Raw genomic sequence first — 18,519 nt, forward strand, 5'->3', positions numbered from 1 at the left:
CTTTACACCATTGTCCCTTAGTGGGGTCGGGAGGGTTGCTGGTGGCTATCTCCAGCTAACGTTCCGGGCGAGAGGCGGGGTCACCCTGGACAGGTCGCCAGTCTGTCACAGGGCAACACAGAGACACACAGGACAAACAACCATGCACACACTCACACACACACACACACACACACACACACACACACGCACACACGCGCACACACACACACACACACACCTAGGGGCAATTTGGAGAGGCCAATCATGTTTTTGGACTGTGGGAGGAAACCGGAGTACCCGGAGAAAACCCACACATGCACAGGGGGAACATGCAAACTCTATGCAGAAAGACCCGGGTCGGGAATCGAACCCAGAACCTTCTTGCTGCACGGCAACAGCTCTACCAACTGCGACACTGTGCAGCCCTGGTGACACACACATTAATTACCAAAAGCTAGTAAAGCCCAATTTGTCTTCAATAATCAGTTAGCCTCACTTTAAAATATACAAATTGATCTAAAATTTGTAAAAGAAACTGAAAACGTAATCAGACATGGAATCAGAGAAATATAAAGGTCTTCCTACACCTGGTGATAAAGTTTAGTGTCAGGTCCTTAAAAACTCAATTGCTATTTACTGAAGTAAAAGCCTGTTTGACTTTAGCTTGATAAGTTATATTTTTTCTAAGTACTGATTTAACCATTTAAAAAACAAGACAAGAGTTGAAATTCAATGTAAACAATTGTAAAACTGTTACATAGATGAATTCACCAGCTGTTCCACTACAAGTAAAATTGACTAAAACCGTCATAAAAATCAAAATGATTCCTTAAGATTCAAAAGGATTACAATGATGATTTTTAGGTTTGTCTTACAACTTGCCTACACTTGACTTTACTTATAAGGTAAGTAAAGTAACATCTGATCCAAAACACGTATGTGTTCACTTTAAATAGGCAAAGTACTGAAATGAAGAAACGACTGAGGAGTAGCAAGCCTTTGTGTAGCAACACATTTGTTCCCCCAAAACATAAAACATCTGGATTAGTAACCAAAACTCTTTACCTAATAAAGGGATACATAAATCAGAAACATGCCTAACTCCAATTTATTTCACATCATTTTGAAATAATTTTTCTTGACATAAGAAAAGTTCCCAGCTGATTAAATGCAGTCCGGTTGGAAGTCATATTTTTAGTAATTTTTCAGCTTGACATCAAGCTGCTGCAGTGAAAGATGAGTTCAGTTTTACAGCAGGAGCTCCTGTAAAACTAACTGTACCGAAATGTTTCTCTTATCTTTGATTTAAATATGACAATGAGTCATATGTAATCTAAGTGCACCTATTAATAATAGTTACTGATAATGGTGAGCATTATTTCTGATTAAAATACAGATTGCTTCTTCTACAGTTCAAGACAGATTTTGCTTTTGTTGCATTTGCACTCTGCTTATCGATTTAAAGAAGAGAGGGCTTCATTTGAAAAGGTGAAGTCATGTCTTCCCAACTGAGGTAATGCATCTAAATCAAACCTGGACACATATATCCAAGTATGTAAAGTGCATTTCTCAGCTTTCCTCCTTACTTTTCTTTATTCAATAGAGATCTGAGATGTCAAACAAAGATCTACGCTGCTTTGCAACCAGTAAGAGTGCTGCAGCCCAGAGGAACTGGGAATAACGTTTTAAATGATCCCTGATCGAGTTAAGAAGGATCGTTTTCATGTAACACTTTTGTAATGATAATATCGAAAGCTTAAGTAATAAAGGAATGAGTGAAATCTGCCTCTTGTCAGCATTTACGATGAGAACCACTTGGGCGATTGGATGTCCAGCGATCAATGTATCCTCTTCTCTTATCATTAAGACTGCTCTTAACAGATTACAGCCCCCCTCCCAAAGATGAAGTCTTTTTCTCCTCCTCTCTCTCTCTGCTCCTCCTTCTGAAACACACACAGCCTTTTTCACTAGATACAACAGGAGACTTGTCCCTCTTGTCCCGTTTTGTAAAATAAATCACTTTTTGCCTTTCAATTTCAACCTTTTCAGAACTTTTTTTACACACTTTTGCGGAATTTAGATGGACTTTCTGGATTTGTTTGAACCGATTTAACGGCCTGACAGATGAACAGAAATGAAAAGGACGAAACTTCAGTTGAAGTTCTGGTAGAAAACTGAAGACAGTAAATGAAGATGGACCTGGTGATAACTGCCTTTTTCCTCCTGCTCTTTTGTGTTCATCCATCTGCAGCAGCGAGCGTCATTACAGGTAAGCTACTCTTAAAAACACAACGCAAAGTCAAGAACATTTGAATTAATCTGAGGATCTGTTTTGTTTTGGCTTCTGGACTCTAAACTGGACTTTGATTCCTGAAGCAGACATATTTGAAGCGAGAGGTACACAGACAACATATTCAGCATGTATCTCAGTATATGTTTGCCTCATTGTTAGAAACCAGTAAAGAAAAGATCCCATGTGTTTACTTTACGTCTCTTTTTTTGTGTCTGTCCAGGCCAAAGAGTGTGCAAGACAGGAAAAGGGAGACCTTGTTACAAACTGGCCTATTTCTCAGAGCTGCGCTGGAAGTTGAACTTTGAGGAGGCAGAGAGCGCTTGCAAACGAGACGGCGGCCAGCTGCTGAGCATCGAGTCTGCGTCCGAGCAGCACGTCATAGAGCAGCTCATCAGAGATCTCCGTCCCACAGATGGAGACTTCTGGATAGGTCTCCGGCGTGGATCGGGACACAAGGACAGCAGCTCGGACTGCTCGTCTCAGTACTACTGGCTGGACGGGAGCAAATCCTCGTTCAGGTAGGAGTGGAGGGGTCGCCAGGGGTCATTTGTGGGTTTTTTTAATAAGCTCCACACAGTTACAGAATCATTTCATCACAAACGCACTTCACTTTTGCTAAGTGCAATCATTATTCCAACCCATTAAAGTGTTGTCTGTCAACAGAGCAGCCGCCATAAACCTTACTTTAAAGAATCCTGAATCTCCGTCTGTTGTCTTCTTTTTATCTGAGATCGTGTTGCAGGAGTAAGCGGTCCAGAAGGGAAACCATCTCTCTATCCTGGATATCAATGTGATTCCAGGATAGAGAGATGGTCTTCTGGGTCTTCCCCGGATTCTCCTTCCTAACACGACCAGAAAACCTCCAAATGATGAATATATCCGAGCTACCTAAATTGACTCTAATGTGTAGTTGCTTTACTCTGAGTTCCCAGATGACAAACTTTCTCCCCTGATTCGTAAGGCTGAGGAGCCTGGCCACTTGATGGAGGAAGCTCATTGCAGCCAGTTGTGTCTTGTTTCTTCAGGCATGATCTATATGCCATGACCAAGGTCAGGGTCAAGATGTAGACAGTTGGTTAATCGAAAGCTTTGCCTTTTTGGTTTAATCTTTTTTCAAGTCAATACACCAGGCGGAACCTCCCACGAGGTTTCAATCTAACTTCCATCTCCTGCTCCATCCTACCAACATTCAAGAACAAAATACTTGACCTCCTTTGACACCCAACCTGAAGGTAGCAACCTACATCTTTCAAATTGAGGGACATATCTTCACACTTAGAGCAGCTGGCTCTCTCTCTCAGCTCTGATTATACTGAAAGTCATTGTTTGAATACAGGAACAGAACCACATAATCTACAAAAAGCAAAGATTAATCCTACCAACCACTTTTTTATGGTAGCTTCTTTATATCCTACATGAACACCAAAGGAATATTTGGCACAAGGAGCACAGACAAGCACAGACTTATCTGTGAATGAGGAAACAGCTCTTGCGCTACCTTTAAAATCATCCCCAGCACCTCATATTCCCACATCATCCTCCACAAAATGTCTCTATGGAAAAAGAGAAATTTTTTGATTCACTTAACGCTTGCGGAAAGGACAATCAGACTTCTCGGCTATTCCACCAAAGTAAAGATCTGTATGAAATTCACAAAGGTCCTCAAGGAGACTGAATAGTGTAAATCTTTTATAGTTGGAACAAACTTTCTTATGTTCTTTCTTTAAGGGTGTGAACAGGCATCATACAGCTCTCTATGAAACTCTAAACGGGTCTATCAACTACAACAGATCTACCGTTTTAAAAGCTTTTAGCATTTCGGGATGAGTTTTGTCTTATATAGGAACCCTGCCGCCCAGAAACTTCAGATCTGAGTTACCCAAACTCCTCCAAACTTTCTATACATTTAAATGTGCATATCCTTCATCTCCATTAGGTGAAACACAGACGGGTGAGTTACACCCACTCTGTGGCCATTGAATTAGGTACACATCAAAATCTAATTGAAATACTGCAGGAGCCATTAATCAAGATAACAACACCAGTGATGCTGCCAACAGCGAGTTCAATTTGGCAACAAAAAGGGAAACATGCCAGAGACAGGTTATAAAACATGTTTTACTTACTCTAATCATTCATGACTTTACCTAGATGATCAGCAGAATTTTCAAACTAAGTGTCTTGCAAAAGTAAGGAATACATGAATTTTGTGACCAAAACACTGTTGGTCTGGTTTATGAGGCAGGGTTTAGACTGAATTATACAAACAGAAGCCCTTCCTTCATCTAATATAGAATATATTAAAATTATTCTGGAAGACTTATAGAGAATCATCCTGAGGTAAAACAGTGTACAAGATGATTACATAATATGGTAACAGAGAAATCAAAAGGGGAAAATCAATGTCAAAACAGATTTATTCAAAACTTTTGTTTTTCCAAACTAAAGTTTCTCTCAACAAAAATGAGTTTCTGGTGCACAACTGATGTCGATCTTTCATAGTAGATCATAAAACTATTACAATTACCAATCATTTGGGTTATGAAGACAACTGATCAAAATTGACATTTGTAGGTTCTTGGAACCCATTTATTTCTTACATTTGTATTTATTTATCACAAGAAAATGTCCCCAAAACTACATGAAAATCTCTGGTTTTAATGTGACCAAATGCGTGGAGGTCCGAGCTACATCAATACTTTTTAAAGACGCTAAATATGCTCCGTCTGTGTGTTCAGGAACTGGCACATTGATGAGCCGTCGTGCGGCTATGAAGTGTGTGTGGTGATGTACCACCAACCGTCGGCTCCGGCCGGTCACGGTGGGCTCTACATGTTCCAGTGGAACGATGACAACTGCGAAACCAAGAACAATTTTATCTGCAAATACTCAGGAGGTACAGCTGAAAAGAAATTATCTGTTGTCTCACTTTGAATATTTCTAAATTTCTTTATTTCCATATTCTTCACAGAAAAGCCAATGTCATCCACTCTGTCTCCCAACTCCAGCCAGAAAGGTAAAAGTACATGACAACACATTGATATTGGACATTTCTGCTACTTTAAGCAGTATGTATATGTACAAAGCCTGAGACGTCATTATATTGCAGATGTCTCCCTTCCATCTGCACTTCCATGGGATCCAAGTGACAACAACCAGGAAAGAAGAACAGGTCATTTAAAGTCTGCGTTTACTGCCAAAAATTATACAGCTATCACAAAATATTAGTTTCTAACATCTACTTCTGTCTTGTAGCCGTGAATTTAGTTTACGTCATCATTCCCACAATCCCACTAATCCTGCTGCTTCTGACAGTGATGGGAGTTTGCTGCTTCAAAGTGCTGCTCAGACGGTGAGAGGCTAAAGCTAAAATGCATAAAAAAAGACAACAGAAAATAAAAATAAAAATCAGTTATTCATATAGTGCTTGTAATTGTACAATATAATAACTTGTTTACGGGACTATTTTTATTTTTGTTTAATTGAAAAGGCAACGTTTGCAGACTTTAAATTTAAAGCAGATTTTTAATTTAAAACTTTTTTGTTCTTGCAGCTCCAAATCTTACACTTTTTTGCAGCAGTTTTCAAGTTTAAACTCAAAAAGATCATCTCACCTTTCTTAAATACAGCAAGACAATGTAGTTTTTCAATGTAATTTTCTGAAGAAAGGTTTTTACAATATGTTATAGGGGATAAGTCAGGTTTTTTTAAGAGTGGGGTTTGATGAAGTTATCATTAGTTGTTAGCTAACATACACAACAAAAACAAGCAAAATAAATTCCGGTTGGACAAAGAGAGCCTACTGTAAGATAGAGCTTCAAAAGTTGATTTTTGCCATCTTAAAACACACCAAATTCCTAAAAAATCTCTTAGGAGTTTATGCAAGTGCCCTATTAAATAACACTGCTCAGTCAGCTGCTAAAATCAGATCGGTGCATTTCCTTAGGTTGTTATTTTTCTATAAGTCCATGCTGAATTACAACCAACGCCAAAGTGGATGATGGGACAGAAAAAGTTACCGTGTACAACCCACATTGAAAAATCATAATTGATACAAATCTCCAAAAACTGTGAAGATCAATTCAACAATGTTAACCTGAACAGCTCTGAAATAATTGGTATCGACAAAGCCTTATTTTCACCTCAGATATTTCAGACTGTGCAGCTTTGTTGCATTACATAGACTCCTCACATGGTCAGGTTATAAAAGTTAACTGAGATCTGACTGGTGTCTACTGCAAGTAAGATATTGTCAACTGCTAACTATTCTGCAGAACCCTGATTCAAAAAGATACTTAACCAACATGTAAATATGCATCAACCCAAGTGATTAGTTAATTGTTTTAAAGTACAGTTTTGAATAGGCTTTATTACTTTGGGTGTTTTCCTTATCTCTGTGTGTGACACAGAAGGAGGAACGTACAGAAATCAGAAGTATGCCAAACAGATCCCAGTCCAACTACTACAGACGTCTACAACGTCATCCGCTCCCAGAAGGATGATGACCTGGTTTCTGCTCGCCCACAAACAAAGAACACCTCCTTTTTGTGCTCCTCTCCGGACACGCCGACGGGTGACTACGACAACCTTGGTGGACGGGACACAGAAAGCGGCTTCGTAACCCTTGCGAGCACGGAGAGCGACTTCCTGAACTTTGACCTCAACGACCTCAGCCTCGGGCGTCGGGGCACCCGTGACTTCTACGACAGCAGCTTGGGACGCTCGGCTAAGAGGGTACTGAACGACGGCAGTCTGGGTCGCACCAAAAACAGGGAGTATTACGACAGAAGCCTGGGCCGCCGCACCACGAAGAGCGAGCATTACAGCGGCACTGTGTATGGAGATCCCGGCCTATTTGACAGCAGCATCAGAGCAGGCACTGAATTGTATGATGCCAGACTTAAAGCTGGAGGTCAAACGGGAAAGGTTGACCTCTACCAGACGTACGTTACCAGCGGCAGGCACGAGGCGTTTCAAACCAGTCTGGGAACGTACGCAAACCGGAAGTCCTTCCACACAAACCTGGACTGCTACAGAAACGGCCTGAATCTTGACAGTGGAGGGAGGTACTTCAATGAGCAGGAATGGATAAAAAGAGAGAGATACTGATTTTTCACTCGAGTCTGCTCACACCACTGTAAGAGCGACTGAACAGGGATAAAAGAATGGATAAAATGTGTGCATGTGCAAGACCTAATTGTTGTTGTTTTTTTTTAAATCTAAGGTTGAAAATACTAATTTTGTTTCTTCTCCAACCCTTACTTTGTTAGTCGTATGAGTATTGAAGTCTGGTCATTTCAGTCAGACACATTTAAATAATTAAAGCTTCTTATATTGCCATGTATCTTGGCATATCTGATGCATAATTTTCAGGATGATGCATACTTTAAGTCCTGTCGTGTGTGTCTGATGAGATTCACTTTTGCGTAGTGATTTTGTAATTTGATGAAGATGTAAAATTCAACTTAAACCTGCATCAGAAGAGTTTACAGTGCTGGGGAAACTATTTGTCCCCTTTCAGGTTTAATCAATTTTTGTTTTAAATTAGACAAAGATAACCTGCGTAGCTAGAAAATTAAAAAAATGCAGTTTTATCATAGAGAGATAATTTATAAATAGAAAAAGCAATTCGAATGAACCCAGCGTTTTATGAAAAGGTAGTAACCTCCACTTGTAAACTCATGACTTAACTGTGATTTGCCACAGATATTGGCTGAAGTTAAAATTTCCCAATGCATGATTATTAAAGTAGATGTAAGAAGAAACTCAAGTAGATCCTGTTTGACAACATGAAGTAGGCTAAAAGATCGTCTATCAGTTTAGATCTGGAAAGGGCTACTTAGCTTTTTTTGAAGCATTGGGACTCCAGCGAATCCCAGTGAAAACCATTATCCACAAATGAAGAAAACAGTACAGTGGTGAACCAAAACTACTTCAATATTGCCTCAATGGTTCTTCCAGGTCATAAAAGAACCCACAACAGCATTTAAAGCAGACTCCCGAGACAAAAAACCCAGCAATGCTGATCAAACAGGACACAAGGCCAGTCACAAGTTTGTCAAACATACATGATAATTTGATCCTCAAGATTTCTGGGAAAATATGAAGTGGATTAAAGAGAAAAAGTGCAACTAACATCTAGCATAAAACTGACAGTTATTTTAGCAAAATGACATTTAATGACACCTAAACATGGTATTGCTGTGTGATATTTTGTGGTTATTTTTGCTACTTTAGGAACATAAGGGGCAAAATTCCTCCCCAGGAATTTAGGCCATTATTTAAAAACTGCATTTTGTATTTAATCATGTCATCTTTTTCTGAAATTAAATTTCATTCTATTAAGAAAAACAGGTAAGAGTCAGAAATGGCTAAAAGCGAAGACATAAGAGGGGAAATAGTTTTTCACTGTACCAATTTGGGCTTTAATTTATGAAAGCCTAAATCGTCAAATAATTATCATCTGAAATAAGAAAGTAGTTGCCCAAAGCAATCAGCAACCAGATGTGAGTGGATCTTCATCAGTACAGACAGTGCATCTGCATAACACAACATGAGGGTTGTTTGAGTTTTATTAGCAACAATTCTGTTAAAATCTTTTATTCTGTGCTGCCTTAGAGATGAGATTACAAGTGCTGCAGAATGGGATGCATAGAACAGCAATCCTAATATGTATAAGCTTTGTATGTTCCTTGTAACCTCAGCTGACCTCTTTTAGTTCACTGGTCATTTGGGGTTTAGAGATTAAAAAGTCTGAGTGTGGATCTCGTGACACTGTAATCCATCTCTCCTCTCACTTTGAGGTTAGCTGCTCCTGTGCTGCATAATCTCATCTCACTAATATAAATATGTCAGCTCTTGCTGGTAGAGAGTTTCTAAAAGTAACCAATGCATGGAAAAAGTAAAACAACTTATTTGGATCCCTTTTTAAGTCTATTTTCATTTTGGTAATGATATGATGGAATGCTAACCTGATTAAATTTTTATCATATCTCAGGGCCTGTATATCTCATCCACTCATATCAAGGGAGACAGCTCACCGATTAATAATACAAAAAGTGACAAAAACAAAAAGATGCATCTTTCAGAGGCAGCTGACACCATTTGAAGAAAAAAACTAGATTTGATCAAGTTCAGGATCTTTAAAAGAGAAACTTAAAAAAAAGATGTGCAAGTCTGTTTGCATTAACTTATCATGCAGCCCTTGCTTTGTCACACAAATATTGATGTCATGAATAAATGTGTTCACAGTGCCTGAAAATCATTTTTTTAAACCAGATGCATTTCAGAATAAACTCTAAACTGTTTATTGTGTTTTTGGATCCTGCCTTAAATTGTACGATGTCACAAAACTGTTGTGTGATTTATCATTATCCTTTGCCTACAGAATCGGTTCAAACGTGGATCCTGCTCTGAATTCAGACGAAGTGGCTCCAGCCTCGCCATACATAACAGCATGAAATCGAAGAGAATGAAAGAATGCGTTTTCACTATTATTATTTAGAATGTGTAATCCTTTGACAACTCTCCTGCAAGTGAGATGAGTTTGTATGATTGCTACATGAAAACATCTTTAAATAAAATGATCGGAAATGAACCACTCAGGTCATCAAGTGTTTTTCAGTGTGAGAAAAAGGAGAAAACAGAGTTGCACACAGTCGATCATGAATTTATTCACATTATTCACAAGTTAAATTAACACAGTGTTCCTATACATTTGTCGTTTCCAAATTTCATACTTCTCCGGATTTGTTTGGTCAGTATTTTTGGCAGAAAGTTTTAAAATACAAAAACCGAACTTTACCATGGATTTATAGAAGAAATATTTGCAGTGAACACTCTTCAAAGATGGAACCTGCAAAACCCAAACACTGGAAGGAGAAGATAGCGTAGGAACCCTGTCAACGACACACCCTCATTCATTTACCGTTTCCACACAGTCAGACGTTACATTAACTAAGATCAAATGTTCAGAGGAATTCTTCAATTCAAGCCACGTTTTCAAGTACAGCATAAACAGAAAACAGTTGGATTTGTTGTGCCGTGGCCTCTTAAGGTTGATTTAGTGTAAAATCCTGTTTCTGCTTACGCCTTTAAGACATGAATGTACAAACACGAAAAAGTAAAAAAAAAAAAAGCTTCGCTGATGATTGGCAATCACATCTCCATTCAGAGCATCTTCTGACAATCGCTCCAGCCCAAAGCAGACGTGACGTCTTTAAAGGGTCCGCTAATTCACACTTTTTTTTTTTTTTTAAACAAACCACACCACATGCACACTGACACACAAACACCGGCTGCGTAGCTCGGATGTAACCGACTCCTAATTTTTTTTTCAATAATCTTGGATGGGTCAGGGAGAAGGATCAGGCCCAAAAGTCAGCCGTGGGCCCGCTTACGAGGCTGCTTTTGTCGCCGTGCTTTCAAGATCATGTACCGTCTGTAGGTGGTGTGATGGTCTGATATGAATGGGATGTAGAAAGCTCTGAAGAGAGGGGAGGATCTGAGAAAAAAAAAAAAACTCATTAAAACATGCATCCGTCTTTTAACTTCTGTGAACATAGAAAAAAAGCATGTTTATTTTAAATATCAAGTGTAGAACAACTGGAAATTGTCAGAAAGTCCGTAGTAATCTGTCGAAGTACCTTGAAGCTTGAAGGAAAGGCTTATAAGCAATGACCGACCACTCTTCTTTACTGGTTGAGTAGCGAGGCTCAAGTGGCGATTCCTCATCCGTCTCCAAGTCCACGAGATAGTGGCACTGTTTTATATCTACCTGCACAAAAAGGAAATTTCATGGGTCAGTGAAATTATTACCTACGCACTGCCAAACATCATTACGTCTAATGGGCTCACATATCTGGAAGACTCCTCCAGGTTCTGGTCGTTCATATTGGTTGGAATGATCTGCGTGGCCTGAGGCCCAGAGGCGTACGGCTGAGGAAGCTGGCCCTTAAACGCAGACTGAATGAAGTGGAGCTGCCAGCTACAGAAAAAGATGAGACTCTTAGCAGAAAAGATAAGAATCATCCACTCTAATTATTAAAACAGATACAGAAATAAAAGTATTTTTGATGTAAAACCCCTTCCAAAACTGTTCTGGTAATTGGATAATAATGAGAGAAGATACTTATGATTTGGCAGAAAAACTGCAGAAGAAGTAGTTTAGGCAATTAAATACCCACACACACACAGAAAGCTTAAGGAAAAGGATAAATCAAGACAACAGTACTTTATTTGAAACTAACGTCACATCTGTCTCATCAAAATTCCAGATTTAATACACTCTTGGTACGTTTTAAACCTATAAATCCAAAAGTTCACCATGGAACGCAAGACACTTCTGCAGAGCTTAAAGAGAGCAAAGAGAGATGGATGGGCAACTAGAGGATGGACAAACCGGAGGAAGGATGGATGACTGACAAATGGAATGGATGGAGAAACAAGTAGCAGATGGATGAGTGTAACTTGTTGGCATTGAGACGTGGAATAAAATATAGAAATTGCTGTATTTTTTTCATACTATATTATTATTATAACTTTATTTATGTGTTTTTAAAGACTGTGGGATTCCTGTGACATTATCAATCTTTTGGTAATTCTCCTGCAACCACACATGATGTTTTATAACTTGTATCGTGTTTTTCTGTTATCAAACAGGATGTTTTAAGACTTTCTCACAATCACATCCAGAAATGCAAAAAATCTGTTACTAATGAGTACTACTAACTTGTGAGGCAGAAGGAAGCTGCTTGGGAAGCGGTACCACTCTTTCCCAACACACACACTGACTGGTCGGCCGTCGGGGACGGAGTGCAGCGTGGGATCCTTGGCGATGCGGTGAAATTCTGGATACAGGTCCAGAGGAGCATGGTACCCTGTAAACACGACATAAAACTAAATCTGACCTTACTTTGAGCTGACAGGCCTGCTACCAAGACTCTTGTTTGCGCACAAACCTCTGAAGAGAGCGACAGAGCGAGACAGTGACAGGACTGTGAAGGCAACGACAGTGGTTAAAGCCAGCCAGTTGGAGGAAACGGTGTAGTGCTCCAGTCGGTATCGCTGGAACAGGAAGTGGTAGCATTTCTGTGGAAAAATAAACTAAAATACTTTATCTGCCCCAACACTGTCAAAAAAAATGAAGCCGTACACTTGGAAAAAAGCAAATGATACCTGTAAAGACGAGAGCGCTACTGCCCCACTGAGGCAGATGAGAGGGTAGATGGGAAAGAGGAAGCGCTCTTCCTTGTGAGGTCTAGTGAAGAAAACCAACATCCACAGATACATGGGAGAAAGAGTGAGCCAGTATGGGCGGCCCAGGTTCTGAACTGCGAAACAAAAACAAAAAAGCAACATGTTAAATCACAATCTGACCTGATTATTAGTACAGACAAACTCTTTAACCACGTGTAAACTAAGGGGAACTAATGTGCAGAAGAGCACCAGTGGATGGGTATGTTTCTTAAGTGAGATCTTGTCACAAATAAAAGTCACAAATGGAAACCTGAGTGCTTTGATTACCGTTAAAGTAAAAATAAAACAGAAAAGAAGCGAGTCAGGCCTCACCATTGAACCTGTGCAGCAGCGTCTCCATGAGAGCGGTGAGCGGCAGGGAAAACAACGCCAAAACAAACACCAGGTTGAAGTTCAGGACTCCATTCAGAAAGTAAAAATGCCACGGCTCCGTACCTGAGAACACAGAGTGACACAAACAGAGTCCAATTAACAATGAGTCGCTCTAAATGTTACTCACAACTACCCATCAGATCGAAAACTTATTTCAAGGCATCTATCATGAAGATATGCAACTACATTAAATGTGGATACATGTAATATGTGACATATATAATCTGATAATACATTTGAACTCATGTTTGCTCTGTTCAGTATTTCATCTTTTTCTATAATTAAAAAACAACAGAGCAGTAGAATCTTTGTTATTATTATTTGTTATAATATTATATAATAATTAATTTTAATCTGAATAATTAGATGCAGAATTGAACAGTTAGCTATCCGAATTCATTAGATGTTAAAAATAATAAACATATGTAAAAATTTACGATTTGCTCCTGTGCAGAAGGACGATCAAGAACATTTCTGAGGTTGCTATGTAGTTGGGGGCACAAGGACAGTTTAGTTTATTCTACAGCCTAAGTATTTTAAATTAGGTAATGATTCCACTTTATAGTCTAGAATAAAATGGAAAAATACCACAAAAAAAAGTGAAATAATTAGATCAGATTTGACATTTTTATAAACAAAAATCATTTCATTAATGTCCACCTCTAATTTTAAAATTGTGTGTCAAATAAATTAGACATGTACAAATAATTATTATTTGACTTAAATTTACTATTTTTATTTCAAATTGAAACATAATAAAAATGGTTCATGCCTCATTTATCTCTTGGCAAGCTGAAGTATGAAATGCTATTTTTTTTGTTCACTAAACTTCTCTGAAGCAGTCATTAAAAATTTTCTAACATTAAATCCTGGCACTAAACAATGAGCCATGTTCCTCACAGACAAAATTCTCTGATTATTTAAAGCATTCTATTGAAATATTAAATTATAATGTTCCCCTGAGTTGTTTACTCTTCTGACATAATTTTTAAAGGAATGTGACAAAGAAAATGAGACATGGCTGTGATGTACTTGTGCAAATTACCATAAAGATCCGGCCCATGTTCTGTAAAGACATTGTAAAGCAGGATATTGAGTGGAGCAATCACCAATTTGCCATAAAAGAAGGAGTCCACTGCCACCAGAGGGACCTTGAAAATGTGAACAAAATGGAGACAAAAATAAATAACACACTTCTTCATTTATGAACACAGAAAACATGAAAAAGTGCATGCTGGGTAATTTTTTGAATAACTGAAAAACAAAATGTAATATCTCTCTAGTTTGACACAAAAACAAGATGGAGATTTTTCTAAAAGTTTACTTATTTCACAACATATTACAGTGAATAGTCTCACCAGCAGCAGAAGCAAAGCAAGAGCGCACCAGATCAGGAAACTCTTCCACTCTCTCTTTATCACCAGCAGGTCGAACGCGATCGGAAACCTGCACAGATGATATTCAGATTTTCTGAATTTTACTTTTAAAGAGGGAGCGTTACCGTTTACCATCTTACCCAATCAAGGCAGAAAATGGCCAGCCAACGATTCCACCGGCGGCCACGCCCATAACAGCCAGTGGTATCGAGTCCTGAAACCACCCCGTCATGGCAATCAGGGTCGTGTACATGCAGAAAGAGGAAGGCAGAAAAGCTGAGGAAAAAAAAATAAAAATAAAAACGATGAATGGTTAGGAATGAAAAGCTGACGAAAACCTGTCAAAGATTCATGCCACGTTCTAAGAATAGTAACTGGAGGCTTGTTCTTGTTAAAAAGAGTCATAGTACGGTACGGTTAATGAACCGATACAATCCACTGTCACCACATCCTCATCCAGAAAGAGGGATTGCTGCTGCATCAGGGATTTGATGCCATCGGCTGATTTTCCTTACTCTTTGCAAATTGGTGTAATAAATTCAACTTGACTGGATGGTTTTCTAACTAGGATAAAATTGGAACGCATGTAAATGACTCTGAATCTGTCTACATGATTGTATTAGTCTGACTATAAATATGTATTTAAATTGGTCTTCTAAAGTGCCTCTTGTTCCATGTTGACGCTGTGTAGATAAAATAATTCAAACTGAATTAATGTCATCTAAACTTTGGTTGCACAAGCAAATTGAGGGAGCAGGGAGCGAGCAAGTCGTCTTGAACTTGTGCAACTATAAATAAGTCTTAAAGACCGAGTGAGTGCTCTCTCTCTCTCTCTCATATATATATATATATATATATAATTTTATGAATTTCAGCCAAACAAATCAGGAAACATTCAGGACATGTTTCTGTATTCCCAAAATCTAAGGAACAGAAGCTGTTTTCTGGGGTTGGAAATTTTTCTGTTTCAAATTGTAAGCAGAGGAGAAATTATGTAATTATTAATTATACCATAACTTGCATAATTGTACACTGTGGCAGTCCCATGTTCCGTAAAAAACTAAATACCCACTGCCCAGTTCATTTAATAAGTCAGACAGAACATGTATTCCTTTAGCTTTTAGTTTCCATAGTACGTAGTTTACAATTATCTATCAAACAATAAAAACTGATAAGCTAGGAATTAATCTGACCAACCTGCCGAGGAGCAGAACATTCCCGTGCTCAGGACAAGAAATGCCAACATCAGCCTCCCCACATGCAAACCAAACTTCTTACAAACTGCCCTGCATCACAGCAAACAAACAAATCAAACACTTTACTTCAACTCCATTCAACTTTCAAAATGCATTCAAGCACTGCCTGGCCAAAAACAAAAACAAATCTCACAATACTGAAAGGGATCTGACTGTTCCTTTAGTTTACCAAAAATCAATCTCAGCAGAAACCTTCAGAGGGGACCTCATGCTAAAAAAAAAAAAAGCATCACTTTAGAGAATAAGACGCCTTGCAGAGGATCCGTTCAAACATGGCAACATGATAAGTTGTCTTAGTTGTTTTTTAACCAGGCAGTGGAAAACTTAATATAATTTCAAAGTGCTGTATTACTGTCTTGTATTTAGGGGAACAAACTCACTTGTAAAAATAGAGTTCACAGACACAGCAGCAGAATGCTAACACACACCGCACAAAGTAGAACACCAACACCTGAAACACAGCACAACACAAGTTTTTAAATCAAAGTGCATGTTTTGGCATCGTGATATGCAACAGTGTGTATTTTTACATAAATAATTCCTACCTTTAAAAAGACAGAATTCTTAAAGACATTGTTCTAATAGTAAGGCCGAGGTTCATGTGAACAAAGGCCATTTACTATGAAAGAAACTCTTGATGACTCTCAGCAAAACATTAAAAAAAATGTAAACAGCTACATCAAAAACTGAGATTCCAGCTTATGATACCAACCTTGTTAGTCTGTAGAACATGGGCATGCAAACAAGCAGGGAGCGCATGCAGCCATAAGTATGCGTAGGATCTGATGGCATACAGTGGGGAATATTCCCATGTTTGCATTCCTGTCCCATACAAGAGAAAGTGCATCTGTGGAAACACAACGTGACAAAAACAACTGAAACGATGCAAAATGTGGAAGACAGGTTTCGAGGCAACTTTGCTAATTTTTAGCATTATTAACGACTTCATTTTCTATCGGAAAGTGGAACTTACAGGCTCCCAGTAGTTAAACGTCTCATCGCAGTCTGAGATGTTGCTGAGCAAAGCAGCACAAAAGCGTGCAGAGAGGAGACATTTAAATGCCGTCGACCCCTCTGGAGCCCACACCTGCCCTCCACGACTTATCGGCCTGTTGGAAAGAAAGAAAACATCCTCGTTTAAAACTTGTTTACAGTCAACATGCATAAGACTCAAAAGATGCACTGAAGATATCCAAAAGGTCGTTAAATATTAACAACTTATTTAAAATATGTATAAATAACTCATAAAAAGTTATTTTCAAATCAAATGTAATCACACTCCACGTGGGCACTATGCTCTTTACAGTGTTTTACTAATTAATGATTAACTATGGATTAGCCTTTATTTAAAAAACCAAAATAAAAACTGTATTGTCAAAATGATTTAACTTAAAAATATAAACTAGCAATGAAAAACAAAGTACATCTCAGAGACAATTACTAGTGAAGAGTCTGAAAGACTATGTCCCAGAAAACAAAAATATATCTCAGTATGTCTCAGCAGCATACTTCAGTATTTTTAATAACAAATATACATCATGCAGGTGCATCTGGTCAACAATACACTTTTTCCTCCCTCCTTTAGTTTGAGTGCTTATCCTTTTTTTTATTGTTTACTTTTTTCCTAAGGTCTATATATCAATCTCAGAAGGCCAATGAAAGAGTGATAGTTAACATTAAATATTTGGTTAATTTGTCAGCAGTAATAACGGTTTCATTTTGTTTTAAAAGCAAATGATTACCTCACAAGTAGTAGTATTTTTCTTCTAGACTACATTGTGAAAATATGGTCCTTCACCATGCCTATTCACAGTCGGCACATACCTTAGCAAATATATATTTTAATATAACTGGCTTACTGTGCCTACAAAGAGTAATTTTATTTGGGAATCCTGCATGTCCTGATAATATTTTCATTTGTAAAAGGCGTCTTCTAAAGACTAAACAATACCTGAGCTTTCCCAGTATTAAAGTGGGAACATTTAACATGTTCTGTGTTGGAAGGATGTGATCAGTGTTGCAAGTCTTCTTTGTTTCACATCTTTCATTAGATCGGATTAGATAGACGGCTCAGATCCAGCCCAGCGCTGATCCAATGCTGCTTTGTTATTAAGACACGTCATCCCATGAACCTGTCAACATTTTATCTAGATGGCTTCAGTAAGGTACCAAAAACAACAATTGCTGGCATGACAGTAGCGCTGGAATTGACGCCGAAAAGCTGTTATCTTTATAAAAATGTGCCGTAGCATCTGGGGAGAATGAATGAATCTGATCAGGTAAACCCGCTTTTTGAACCGCAACAGCTACAGATCTACAATGCGGAACTGCGCTACAATTAACAGTCTGTTGGGGGTTTATTACTGTGAGCAGACAGTCTTATTAATTATCCAGTGGACGTAGGCAAATATTTTTTATCACTTTGATATCGTTAGAACTTGCTATGAAGTAGCTAGCTGGCAAAGCTAGCTGTCAGTCACTCCATGGAGCGCACAACACCGTAGTCTCAAGCCTCTCTTCTTCGGGCTCGTACTCACTCTTGCCGGGTCTCTGTTATTTTGCTTTCATCGGTGGCTTTCTCTTCTTTCGTTGGCCGGGCTTCGGCTGGGACGTTCACGTTGTTTGCATCCTGTCTGCTGCCTCGTCTGGCTCGCTGCCGAAGCGCCTTGGCCGCCATGTTTCACCAGCGCTGCTCTGCCGAGTCGCGCTTCGGTCATTTTCGTCTTTGTTCGGTTATTGAGCCCAACCTCGTTTCTTCTTCTCGCAGACGTCGTGTAGCGCATCAATATTATTAATTATTGTATGAAGCAATAATGAAGCGTTTGATTTCTTTATGTAACTTAGAAAATTAAAGTAAAATAATTATTTTAAAGTTTGATGTCTACAGAGAATCTAAAAATGGGGCTTTATGTACAATTTGTACATAAAGAGAAAGAACATATTAAAAACAAACAAAAATGCATCTACATAATAAGGAAATATG

At 38.6% G+C, this 18,519-nt stretch overlaps 2 protein-coding genes across 4 annotated transcripts; one reads left to right on the forward strand and one right to left on the reverse strand.

Moving 5' to 3' along the window:
• Nucleotides 1-458: 458 nt before the first annotated feature.
• layna (layilin a) lies at nucleotides 459-9,872 on the forward strand. Of its 3 annotated transcripts, none has more exons than XM_017308462.2 (8): nucleotides 459-2,251; nucleotides 2,362-2,379; nucleotides 2,496-2,793; nucleotides 5,014-5,171; nucleotides 5,247-5,291; nucleotides 5,385-5,447; nucleotides 5,531-5,627; nucleotides 6,685-9,872. In XM_017308462.2, exons 1-8 carry the CDS (start codon nucleotides 2,170-2,172, stop codon nucleotides 7,382-7,384), a joined length of 1,461 nt encoding a protein of 486 aa, XP_017163951.1. In that variant the 5' UTR covers nucleotides 459-2,169; the 3' UTR covers nucleotides 7,385-9,872. The 3 variants fall into 3 exon arrangements, with proteins under 3 accessions (XP_017163951.1, XP_008425331.1, XP_017163952.1); XM_008427109.3 differs by having other exon boundaries at nucleotides 460-2,251; nucleotides 2,359-2,379; XM_017308463.2 differs by lacking the exon at nucleotides 2,362-2,379 and having other exon boundaries at nucleotides 460-2,251.
• A 56-nt stretch (nucleotides 9,873-9,928) lies between these two features.
• Nucleotides 9,929-18,290, reverse strand: alg9 (ALG9 alpha-1,2-mannosyltransferase). Its single transcript, XM_008427107.3, has 15 exons — nucleotides 18,074-18,290; nucleotides 16,510-16,645; nucleotides 16,249-16,383; nucleotides 15,917-15,987; nucleotides 15,478-15,566; nucleotides 14,421-14,556; nucleotides 14,263-14,350; nucleotides 13,950-14,055; nucleotides 12,845-12,967; nucleotides 12,452-12,606; nucleotides 12,235-12,364; nucleotides 12,006-12,153; nucleotides 11,132-11,261; nucleotides 10,921-11,051; nucleotides 9,929-10,778 (listed from the first exon to the last, which is right to left on the reverse strand). Exons 1-15 carry the CDS (start codon nucleotides 18,211-18,213, stop codon nucleotides 10,655-10,657), a joined length of 1,842 nt encoding a protein of 613 aa, XP_008425329.1. The 5' UTR covers nucleotides 18,214-18,290; the 3' UTR covers nucleotides 9,929-10,654.
• Nucleotides 18,291-18,519: the final 229 nt, after the last annotated feature.

The sequence above is a fragment of the Poecilia reticulata genome, chromosome 14 (assembly GCF_904066995.2).
Source record: "Poecilia reticulata chromosome 14, P_reticulata-male-v2, whole genome shotgun sequence".
NCBI classification, from domain to species: Eukaryota; Metazoa; Chordata; class Actinopteri; order Cyprinodontiformes; family Poeciliidae; genus Poecilia; species Poecilia reticulata.

Excerpts from the sequence above, each read along its gene's own strand:
- layna (XM_008427109.3), top strand. The coding sequence starts at position 2,170 with ATGAAGATGGACCTGGTGATAACTGCCTTTTTCCTCCTGCTCTTTTGT. Across the intron at positions 2,252-2,358 it reads AGCAGCGAGCGTCATTACAG|CAGACATATTTGAAGCGAGA; the intron begins GTAAGCTACTCT and ends TGATTCCTGAAG. Across the intron at positions 2,794-5,013 it reads GGGAGCAAATCCTCGTTCAG|GAACTGGCACATTGATGAGC; the intron begins GTAGGAGTGGAG and ends CTGTGTGTTCAG.
- alg9 (XM_008427107.3), bottom strand. The coding sequence starts at position 18,213 with ATGGCGGCCAAGGCGCTTCGGCAGCGAGCCAGACGAGGCAGCAGACAG. Across the intron at positions 16,384-16,509 it reads CGTTTAACTACTGGGAGCCT|ATGCACTTTCTCTTGTATGG; the intron begins GTAAGTTCCACT and ends GTGTTTCCACAG. Across the intron at positions 12,968-13,949 it reads ACATGGGCCGGATCTTTATG|GTACGGAGCCGTGGCATTTT; the intron begins GTAATTTGCACA and ends CTGTGTTCTCAG.